Source organism: Mesitornis unicolor, unplaced genomic scaffold (genome assembly GCF_000695765.1).
Source record: "Mesitornis unicolor isolate BGI_N332 unplaced genomic scaffold, ASM69576v1 scaffold9404, whole genome shotgun sequence".
In the NCBI taxonomy this organism is placed as follows: Eukaryota; Metazoa; Chordata; class Aves; order Mesitornithiformes; family Mesitornithidae; genus Mesitornis; species Mesitornis unicolor.
This window is the reverse complement of record NW_010180782.1, coordinates 4,745-16,818: the sequence shown is the minus strand read 5'-3', so window position 1 is coordinate 16,818 and position 12,074 is coordinate 4,745. Positions and strand designations below refer to the sequence as shown.

General features: G+C 40.1%; 1 protein-coding gene across 1 annotated transcript in view; it reads left to right on the top strand.

The window, feature by feature from the left end:
• The window catches only part of LOC104539614 (protein arginine N-methyltransferase 8-like), a gene marked incomplete at its 3' end in the record, with an annotated part of 40,915 nt that overhangs the window by 26,308 nt on the left and 2,533 nt on the right, over positions 1-12,074 (top strand). Inside the window, exons 2-3 of the mRNA XM_010183194.1 lie at positions 7,770-7,955; positions 10,119-10,274. Coding sequence (XP_010181496.1) covers positions 7,770-7,955; positions 10,119-10,274 — 342 coding nt within the window. The remainder of the gene's footprint in view (positions 1-7,769; positions 7,956-10,118; positions 10,275-12,074) is intronic.

Here is a 12,074-nt window from a genome sequence, read left to right as displayed (position 1 = left end):
TCCCTGCTGATAATAAATGGACAGGTTTGTCTGTGATAGATTCATCTGCCATTTCAGACACTCCCTGTAGAAAATTCAGAGCAGCAGTTGACTTTGAAGTGGCTGGAAAAGGAGTAGCTTCAAAGCAAGCAGTTTTAAGAGTCACTTCTCTCTCACAGTTTTCCTACAGAATCTGGGTAGATTTGCAGTTTTAGAGTTTAGAGCGATTTGCAGTTGCATTGAACTCATAGTTCATACAGTATGGTTAGTCTGGAAACTACATATTACACATGTAACACAAGCCAGTTAGCTTAATAAACTTTGAGCAAGTAGAAAGAATCACAACTGAAATCTAACTGCTTCAATTTCAATAGATCATCAAACTGGCTATTCTTCCACCTAATTTCTGATAATATATAGGAATACGAATGTGATATTTCCTCTCTTCTTTCAAATTAGACTGGGTTGAACAAGCTCAAAAGTTATTAATGGGAGACACAGACAAGATACTGTGGCAGTTTCATTTTGTCAGAAAATCAGATTAAAACTTCTCACATAATGGATCAGATTCTTTGCTCAATCCAAAGATCATTTAAGATATGCTCCCACAAACCTGGGGCAAAACCTTATTTCAAAAGGATACAAGATAAAGGAGTCAAGAGGTTTTAGCCTGTGCCACGGTCTAATGGCTTCCAAGAAGCTGTTGCAGGAGTAAGCCTGAATTTTGGCAGGAAGCTAACAAATACCTCTTGTATTGTTGGAAGTGCTATGGTGACTGTATATCAGGTGATAATCTTTTGCATGCTAAAGGTATAGATTATAAATTCAGACTAATGAAAATAGTACTAGGCATATTCTATTCTAGTAGTTCTGACACAGAAAGCTATCTGGCCCAAAAACCAAGTAAAATCAACATTTAGATATGATAGAAAAGTTTGTTTAAGCATAAGAGAATGCTGAAATTGAATAATATTAACCTATAATTCCATTCTTAATGAATGTAGTTTCTTAATGAAAGGGTAGGCATTTCCTTACAGAAGAAACTGTTAACCTCTTCAATGCTATAAAAATGTCTTAAATAACTAAGAATTTGTCAAGAAGAAAACACTGCAGCTTGAACAACAGTTCTACAAGGACTAGAATTTTAACCTCCAGCCCTGTGTCTCCATAGTAATATCAAGAAACGAACATTGAAAATCAAGTTTATTTTTACCCTGCACACTTCAGCTTTTGTCACAAACCTAAAAAATGAGTTGTGCGTATTTCACCATCTTGCCTCTCTATAAGCAGATGGATATATTGAAAAGGTTCAGATTTTCAAAATGGACTATGATTTTTAAGTACTGAGTTCTCTTTTCTATTATGGGAATTGTATCTCCAGATAGCCTTGTAAGTCCATGTTGACTAAGGTCCAGTTTTCAAGAAAGAATTTCAGCAGCTTCCATTGATGCATATGGGCAATTCCACATATCTGAAAGTCACATATGTCACTGAAGTGCCTACTTGTGTTTTAGAAACCTATGTTAAGATGTTCAGATGTAAGATTTTGAGAAATGGATGAGGGTTATTAATCTTGCCTTTTGTAAGAATTCAAAGCTTTTTAAAAAGCAGTCCTGTGCTAATACATTTGATGCATCTGTAACCTATCAATCTTGTCCACAAAGAAAGAGGAAAGAAATTATTTAATTTTTAAAAGTAGGAAAATATTTCCCTAATCTCCTTTGACTTGTGTTGAAATGGTACAGAGCAGGAGGACCTAAGTCTCATAGCAATGGTAGAAAAAGATTACTTCTTAGATCCTTCAGACCCTCTAAGTCTGTCTTGAGCAGCAAATGAGAGATGGAAAGATAGAAGGCTGCACATTTAGCACAGTGATGAATGGATTCTGAGGCAGCTGCTTGGATTCTTTCAAATTTCACCTGCATTACCAACTGAGTGGTTTATTCAGATAGGGTTTTTTAGGTTCTTTTCATTGATGTGAGGTTTACCCCCAGCCCAGATGCTTTCCCTTTTCAGGAGTTATTCAAAAGATGAGTTGTTTCTGGCAGGTAGGGTAAATATGTGTTAAGCTTGTAAATCATATCAGGGATTCTTTTCAGTTCTGAAAAGAATACAGGAAGAAGCTGTCTTTCCTTGATAGCTTTTCTCTTGGAGGCATGTTTTCTCCTAAAGCAATTATACCATATCCCTAAAAGCTTATTTGTTTCTAGTTCAGCAAGCACAAAGCTGTACACCTGAAGACTTTATTGTTTCTGATACAAATACTAGCTTTCATTAAATGTCTTTATTTTGTGATTGTCTACTGTGTTTATATGTTTTCCCCAGGTATTTATTTTTATAGGACCTGAATTACTTTTGACTGAAATTGTTCACAGTGTTTATAGCAAATCTATTACAGAGGGATTTCCTGAGCTATGTTCACAAAATTATTATTGTAATTGTGACCTTGCCTTGGAGTTTCAGAATTACAGTGCTACACACAAAATATAAAGCAGTGCTGCAGATGCTGCAAAAAACTAAATCATTTTAATTTGAAAGTGCTGTGTTGTGTTAATATGCCTAAAACAGAAATGAAGCAGCTGATTTAAGTTCCTTGTGACAGAGTGCTGCTGACTGAGAAGATCATCACCCCTATCCAGTTTTCTCTTATCCCTTCTGCATGAGGCTATGATATAGATAGCACAGGATGGGCAGTATGTGACCCAATGGTATTCACAGCCTAACATGGTCACACAACCACTGTCAACACATTTTACCACAGGCTGCTTGGCTACAAACTAAGACAGCTGAGAAGGCTTCTATTTCTTCCACTGCATGGGATATATACCCTCTGGCAGAGATGTAGATGGACAGTTGAGAGCAGTTAAGTCTTCAGGTACTTTATATAAACCTGAAAAGTACTGTGAGTCAAAGGTCTAATACTGCCTCCGTAGCTTAATGAAAGTTATCTTGCGACTCCTTGGCTGTAGAGGAATTCAGGCTATGAAATATGAGATAACAATGTTAATTCCTTTACAGCAAACAAAATAATTCATACAACTTTCCTAGCCTGGGTTGCTGAATTTAGTTTCATTCTGTATCTTTAGTCAGAATAACCCTTGTTCTCCTAACCCTGTCTAGACAAATTCCATGCAGCCAGGAGCAGAACTGATATTGCCTGAGACCCAGAGAGAAGATTTTCCTTAAAGACTAGTCTCTTTTCCTGTAAAAAATGTTTTCTATTGTACAGCAAACCACATCTGAATTTGTAGTTTGACAGCAATAGAACTGCTAATACTGCTTTGATTTCCTTTACAAAAACTGACAGATCTTCTCTCCAAGTCGGTAGCTTTTTATCAGTTGTCTCTGATGTACTATCTTGTGTCTAGATAAATGAAGAGTTTAGCGACTGTTATATTTACATATTTTGCTTGTAAAATGATGCAGAGGACAAGATTTAGGAGAAAAGTGTAAGATATTACACAGTTCATATTAAATTAAAACAAAACTCCAAACATCTAGAGTTTAAGTCTTTCTAATCCATCAAATACAGGAAGGACTACAGGGCATGGTATCTGCAAAAATTTGATAGTATGCATACCTATGGAGAAAAATGTTAGGATATAACCTCAAGAATGTAATTAAAATTATCAGGATTAAATTTGGAAGGGTTGAATATTACAAGCAACACCTTGACAGAATGAACAGTCAAGGAGTTACTTTCAGTGAAAAGACAATGAAATAGTTTCTTAAAAGAAATTACTGCAGATGGGCATTTTAGAACTAGACAGGACAGAAATACAACTACCAATTGGGAACAGTTGTATTCTGGGTGGGAGGTGAACTGTGTGAGGTGATAAAGTCAAAGACGTCAGAAATAGAAAAGACTTATAAATAAAGCACTTCCATATCTTTGGCGATTAAAGGTGTTACAGGAACATAAACCACTAGTATTCATTTTTCACTGATGCACCAAAGAAACTGTCAAAAGATTACACATTTAAATCTTCAAATGAACACAGAAAAAAATGTGGGTTGTGGGTTTTATTTTTATTGAAGTAAACTGAACTAGGCTAATTGATGCTATTCAGAGAAAGTACAAGGGATTGATGTCTCACAGTATCAAGCTATAGAAGATAGTGTGAACTTTATGAAAGTATCTAGGAGAAGCTCAAGCAAATCTGTTCCCCACTGGGAAACTACAAAATCTGAAAATAAAATTTTAAAAGAGTGCAAGATGAGTTGACTTATTTTAAGTAGGATTGACCTTCTTAATATATGAAGTTATTGACCCATAATTTGCAGATGACTTAATGCACATGTGAAGCTGTAGCGTCTTGCTCAGTCTTTCTCAGTTTTCAGCATTTTGCTTTATGTTAAGGATGAACATCTGCCCAGAGGTGAATGAAGTGTGACTTGAGAGCTTGTAGGTAAGAATTAAGGGGCAGGCTAATATGGGAGACACTCTGGTGGCTGTCTATTACAGGCCACCTGATCAGAATGAGGAAGTTGATGAGGCCTTCCACAGACAGCTGAAAGCAGCCTCCCAGGCAGAGACCCTGGTTCTCATAGGGAACTTTAATTACCCTGATATTTGCTGGAAAGGCTATGCAGCACAGTCCAGGAGGTTCCTGCAGTGGATTGATGATAAGTTCTTAACACAGGTGGTGAAGGAGCCAACAAGGATAGGAGTGCTGCTGGACCTTGTATTGACAAATAAGGAGGAACTGATTGAGGATGTGAAGGCTGGAGGCAGCCTTGGCTGTAGCGACCATGAGATGGTGGAGCTCAGGATCCTGTGCAATAGTCGCAGAGCAACACAAAAAATCACAACACTGGACTTCAGAAGGGCTAAATTTGGCCTCTTCAAAGAACTGCTTGGAGAAATCCCATGGGATAGGGCACTAGAAAGTAGCAAGACTAAAGAGAGTTGGTTAATATTCAGACACCATTTCCTCCAAGCTCAACATCAGAGCATGTCAATGAGTAGGAAATCCAGTAAGGGAGCCAGGAGACCTTCATGGCTGAGCAGGGAGCTATTAGATAAACTCAAGTGTAAGAAGGAAGTTTATAGAACATGGGGAAGAAGGCATTGATCACTTGGGAGGAATATGAGAATGTTGTCAGAGGATGTAGGGTTGCAACAAATCTAAGGCCTCCTTAGAATTTAACTTGGCAAGGGAGGTCAAGGACAAAAATAAAGGCTTCTTCAAGTACATTGGAGACATAAGTAAGGCTAAAGGAAATGTGGGCCCGCTACTGGATGAAGTGGGTGCCCTGGTGACAGACAATACAGAGAAGGTGGAGTTACTGAATGCCTTCTTTGCCTCCATCTTTATGGCTAAGGCCAGCCCTCAGAAGTCCCAGAACTTCAAGACCACAGAAGGAAGAGTTTGCTTCAGTTGAAGAGGATTGGATTAGAAAACAGTTAAGTAAACCAGACATCTACAGATCCATGGGCCCTGACAGGATGCACCCACAAGTACTGAGGGAGCTGGTGGAGGTCATTGCTAGGCCACTTCCATCATCTTTGAAAAGTCTTGGAGAACAAGAGGGATGTCTGAGGACTGGAGGAAAGTCAGTGCCACTCTAGTCTTCAAAAAGGGCAAGAAGGAGGACATGGGTAACTACAGACCGATCAGCCTCACCTCCATCCCTGGAAAGGTGATGAACAGCTTGTTCTTGGTGCCATCTCAAAGCATGTCAAGGAACAGAGGGTTATCAGGAGTAGCCAACATTGATTCGCCAAGGGGAAATGTTGCTTAACCAATCTGATAACCATTTAAGATGGCGTAACTGGATGGATAGATGAGGGGAGGACAGTGGATGTGGTCTACCTTGACTTTCAGCAAGACTTCCAACACCATCTCCCATGGCACCCTCACAGCCAGACTTAAGAAGGTGTAGACTGGATGATTGGATAGTGGGATGGATTGGGAACTGGATGAAGGACAGAACTCAGAGAGTTGTGGTCAGTGGAGCAGAATCTACTTGGAGGCCCGTGTGTAGTGGTGTTCCTCAGGGGTTGGTACTGGTTCCAGACCTGTTCAATATATTCATCAATGAGCTGGATGATGGGACAGAGTGTACTTTCAGCAAGTTTGCTGACGATGCAAAGCCGGGAAGAGTGGTTGACACAACAGAAGGCTGTGCTGCCACTCAGCATGACCTGAAAAGGCTGGAAAGTTGGGTGGGGAGAAACTTAATGAAATTCAACAAGGGCAAGTGTAGGGTACTGCATCTGGGGAAGAACAACCCCAAGTATCAGTACAGCATGGGGGCTGACCTGCTGGAGAGCAGCTCAGGGGAAAGGGACCTGGGAGTTCTGGTGGAGGGCAGCTGACCATGAGGCAGCACTGTGCCCTTGTGGCCAAGAAGGCCAATGGCATCCTGGGGTGCATTAAGAAGAGTGTGGCCTGTAGATCAAGGGAGGTTCTCCTCCCCCGCTACTCTGCCCTGGTGAGGCCACATCTGGAATACTGTGTCCAATTCTGGACTCCCCAGTTCAAGAAGGACAAGGAACGACTGGAGAGAGTCCAGTATAGAGCCACTAAGATGATAAGGGAACTGTAACATGTCCCATACAAGGAAAGGCTGAGAGAGCTGGGTCTGTTTAGCCTGGAGAAGAGGAGGCCGAGGTGAAAACTCACTAATGCTTAGAAATATCAGGATGAGACCAGACTATTCTCAGTTGTGCCCACCGACAGGACAAGGGGCAGTGGTCACAAACTGGAACACAGGAGGTTCAACCTAAACTTAAGGAAAAACTTCTTTACTGTGAGGGTAACAGAGCACTGGAACAGGCTGCCCAGAGAGGTTGTGGAGTCTCCATCTCTGGAGACATTCAAAACCTGCCCGGATGTGTTTCTGTGTGATCTTCTCTAGGTGATCCTGCTCTGGCAGGGGGGTTGGACTGGATGATCTTCAGAGGTCCCTTCCAGCCCCTACCATTATGTGTGTCTGTGTGTGTCTGTTTATGAAAGGTTTAGATGTACTTATGAGTCAGACAAGTCTGTGTCTCGTGTGTGTGAAGCATTCTGTCTTCTGTCTTAGGTGCTACAAGTGTCAAATCTGAATCAAGAGAGCATTCTGGTTTTATTGAAATTTTGGTGTTGGAGATGCAATTCACAAGGAAAATGAAGCACAGGCCAGGGTGCTATTGGTAACACATAACTCCTGCATCTCCCAACAAGAGGAATCTAAATTAAGGGATCACATATCCCACACAGCTCCCTGCAGTGCTTTCTGGACATGCTGAGAGACTTTCAGATAGTATCATGGACTTCCAGATATTGTGAGCATTCTCAAACCTACCTCATCAATACAGTCAGGCACATTACCTGACAGCTAAGAATTGATTGTGAATCCCATCCTTCTTGTTGTTAACACTGTGTTCAAAATCCTTTAATTATAAGCTCTTCTTTGCATGGGAACTATTCGTTTATTACAGCTTACCTCTCACTGTGGCAGTTTGACAGAAAGACACCAAAGGAGAAAACCTAACTCTGAATTTCCTTGTCTCAATGTTTGTAGTTATCCACTTCAGCCAACACCAATAATTTGCCATTACTTTGCACTGATGTAGGTGTCTGCAGAGGAACATCAAGGAAAAAGCCATTAAGGAAATTTTCCAAGACAAAGCAAATAAGTTAAAGAGCTGGGAACACAAGGCAGTCTAAATTTAATTTATGATACCCCAGATGTCTTTGGTCTTACTATCTCCTAGCTAGTTACAATAACATCACTATGCTAGAGAGAGAGAAATGTTTTCTTTTAATGATCCCTCTTAACAATATCCCATGTTTTCCTAGGTTTGTCCTATCCCATCCCAGCCTCCTCAACCTACTGTTGTTCCAAAGCCAGTTCAATCTGTCATACATGTCCCGCTGCAACCAAGCTGTCCTGGCCGAGGCAAGATGGCAAAGCTCATCAATCCAGAAGAGATGACATCCAGGGATTATTACTTTGATTCCTATGCTCACTTTGGAATCCATGAGGTAATATTCTTTTTTTTTTCAGCAATGATGATGATAATAATAATAATTTATTTGATTTATTACTTGTTTATCCCCTTCCCACTTGCTCATTACTATATTCCTCTGCCTTTCCTCAGAAGACTGTATAGTCTGGTTAAGTGCCAAAGATATCACCTACTTCTCTAGAGACACAAGTTCTGTCCCATTTAGATTCCTATGTATATGCATTCTCCACAGAGCTTACAGTGGTGATCTTCATAAGCACATCAATTTAGTGCATTTATGAGGGCTGCAAACTTACCCAACCACAGAGGGAAACTACCTTATTCCTAAGTTAGGTCTTTTGTTCTCTTGCATATTTGAGCACAGACACCAGCAGAACAGAAAAAAAACCAGAAAATGCTGCAAGAGCACCTTGCTGGCTCATGTTCAAACTGCTGACCACCAAGTTCCCAAGGTCATTTTTGGCAAACACTGCTTTCCAGATATCCAGTCCTCAGCCAGTACTGGTGCATGAGATTATTCCTCCCCATATGCAGGACTATGCATTTCCCTTTGTCGACTTTCTTGAAATTCCTGTCAGTCCTTTCTTCAGCTTGTTGAGTTCCCTCTGATTTGCAGCACAACCATCTTGTGAATCAACCACTCCTTCCAGTTTTCCATCAGCTGCAAAATTGCTGAGGTTTCACTCTGTCCCAGCATCCACGTTATCACTGAAGGTATCCAAAAGCATTGGTGCCAGTATTGACTGCCAAGTGGACACCACTAGTGACTGGCCTCCAGATGGACTTTGTGCTGCTGATCACAACTTTTTGAGAGCAGCAGTTCAGTCAGTTTTCAGTTCACTTCACTGTCTTTTTACATAGTCCATATTTCATCAGTTTTTCAATCAGGATGTTATCAGAAACAGTGTTGAAAGTCCTGCTAAAATAAAGATAAACAAGTATCCACTCCTGTTCCCTCATCCACAGAGCCTGTTATTTCACCGTACAAAGCTATCAGTTGGTCAGTCATCCCCAAATCCATGCTCAACATTCCTGATCACCTTCTTGTCCTTAATGTTTGGGAAGTTTCCATAAGGACGCTCTCCATCACCTTTCCAGTGTTGCTGAACTGTTCCTTTCCTTCTTTCTTTGCTTGATACCAAACCATGCTTTATGACGATAAAGACAGCCTTTTATCCATCTACAGTTATTGAGTACATATGGTCTCCTGCCAAGACCGGTAAGTGAGCAACTAATAGATGTAACAATCCAGTACACTAGTGCTTCAGATTGCTGGGCAGTGAACTGATTCTTTTTATCCTGAAATTCAAAAACTTATTTGCCTGCTTTCTTGGCAGTAGTATAATGATGGCAGTAGCATAAGCAAAAGTTCAGCCTTCTAGACCTAACAGAAGCATTTTGAGAAAATTAAAGTGTATATCGAATGGCCTACATTTATCTTACAAATGGCATTTGGATCTTGACCTCAGTGCTCTTTATTGGTATAGTTTGACTGCTATATGCACACTTCAGAGCAAGGTATCAATGGAATGAAATGCATGTATTGCTGCTGTCAGTGAAGCAAAAGTCAGCACCTAGCAATGACAACTTTAAATAGTTAGTGAGCTGGTGGTCTAGGCTATACATTAATATCTTTTGGAAGTTGGTCATATAAATGAGTAAACAGAGGAGCAGTAAGGGAATACCATACAGCACAGTATCTCTAAGCTGTGCGATGGACTTCCTGCATTACTTTGTGCAATGCTACCAAGGCTTCTGTCTTATAATGGTTTTTTGAACAATTTATTTTGTGTTCAGAGAGGAACCTCAGAAACTCCTCCCATTTAAGCTCTAGGTTGTGCATGATTTAGGAGAAAAGGAAAGCTTGGATTTCTGTATGGCTTCCGTCTATGCTCAAAGCTGTGCTGTGGTTAGGTTACACTCTGGTTGTCGATTGTAACAGTGAAGTAATATTTAGAGAAATAAAACCGTACAAAGGACATCATGCTTCTTAATAATTCTATTCTAAGCAGCTAGCATTTTACAATTGCTTTGATGTGTGTGCCCCGAAGTACTTGAAAAACTCTTCATGTTGTGTCTTAATAATGCTTAAATTACAATAAGGGAATGCAATCAGCAGCAGTGTTGAATGCATATAAGCACTTCAAATAATAACACGATGCTTTTTTTTTCATCACAGGAAATGTTAAAGGATGAAGTGCGCACATTAACCTATAGAAACTCAATGTATCACAATAAACATGTTTTTAAAGATAAGATTGTCCTTGATGTTGGAAGTGGGACAGGAATCCTCTCTATGTTTGCTGCAAAGGCAGGAGCCAAGAAGGTATATGGGGTAAGAAGACTTTCTCTCATATTTTGAGTTTGTGCATTTTGCCTGAGAATTTGACTTGGTGATTTACCTTTTCTTACTTGTCTTGGTTTGAAATTCTTCTCACCAAGCCCTTGTATGGCTTGATATACAATGACTTTAGTGGAGTTCTGTTGCTTTCTGTGACCTGCAGTAGCATGTCTTTTGCAAAATGAGATATAATGTCTTTTCCTGTGTGTAATCTTTGATGATCTGGTACATATCCACATTTCTTCTTGGATGAAAAAAACCTGTTAAAGGGACTTACTCGTACTCAGAGGGGTCAAAGGAACTATCTTGCCTTTTTAATTTCCTAAATTTTGCAACTTTGTATTCTTGGAAACAAATTTCTTTAATACACTTTTCCCTGTACATTACAGCTGAGTGAATTATGCAAGAAAGAATGTGCATGTTTTCTGTGCCAACAAGAATGCTTATCAGAGGCAGAAGGAAATTATTACCTTAAATACATTGAACTTTAGGAGCATGAATGTGCAGTTCTCTGCAGAGAAGGCATTAGAGAGCGTAGATTTGCTTCCTAAGTATACTCAGAGTTATTTGTACTGACTCTAAAATGACAAATACAATTTACTTTTGCTTTGGACTTTCATTTGCCTTGCAGACACAACATAACATAGAAGAGGGGAACTAAATCCCATTTCTCTGTGTACTTTTTTAACAAAATTGTTTACTAATACTTAGTTGGTTACATCTGTGCATTTGAAGACACTGATGTCACTGAGTATCTAAACTGTGCATCCTTATTACTGGTAATGATACATGAAATGCAAGAATTCCTGTTCAATTCTCTGGCTTATGTTTTCAAAATCCAATGATAATTCTGAGTGCCTCATCTGAGTATCAGACTAGAGCATGGAAGTATAAATAGCTGAAATCAGAAGGTGCCGGCAAAAGTTTTGGGGTTTAAGCATGAGACCTAATATACAGAGTCGTGAGCTAGAATGTATTTCTTGTAAACCAAGTACACAATTTATTATCTCAAAGCCTCAGGGAAAATAAGCCTGTAGCCCTCTCTTCAGGTCTCATGCAAGGGCGTTGCAGTGCTGTGGAAGTATAAGCATATACAAAATGGTGATGTTGTGCTCCCACCTTCCTATCTCCCAGATCCCTGGCCATATGGTCTTCCTCCCTCCCTTGTACTGGCACTGGTGTTTATCTGATTGTACAGTGAGCCAGCTCACTAGCAGAAAATTCACCCAGTAAAAGAAAAATAAATACTTTTTCACAGATTTGTTGCTGCTGCTTTGGACTTCTTTACAGTTCAGGCTGTACCTCAGGAATTTACAAAGCTCAGTGTCACACCAGTGTCAGCTCACCCATGGACTGTTCAGCACTGAATCTGAGGGATGTGCTATCCAGGAAACTTGGCTCTCAAATGAACTCACTTGGGTGTGAAACTCCTCTGCTACAGCTTAGGAGTTTCAACATTCTTGTCACATGAGCTACCTCACCATGAACCCTGTCACACAGCAAGCTGGAGGGTTGTATTTGTGTTGGAAAAGCAAATATTTCAAAGATCTGGCAGTGAATCTTGCAGTCAAATTCAGACTTCTTGGTCCTATTGGCAAAGAGTGCCAATGGAAACTATGAGTGTTCCTTTTAAAAAGCAGACGTTTGCCATGAGTTACTACATAGAGCTGAGATGTTCCAGTTTCTTCTTTATAGTTAGATGTGATTTTTCAATAGCATGATGTGGGAACTGTTGACAAATGCAGAGTGTTGGTTTTCTGACTACAGTGTCACTGAAATCCATCTCCTCTTTCT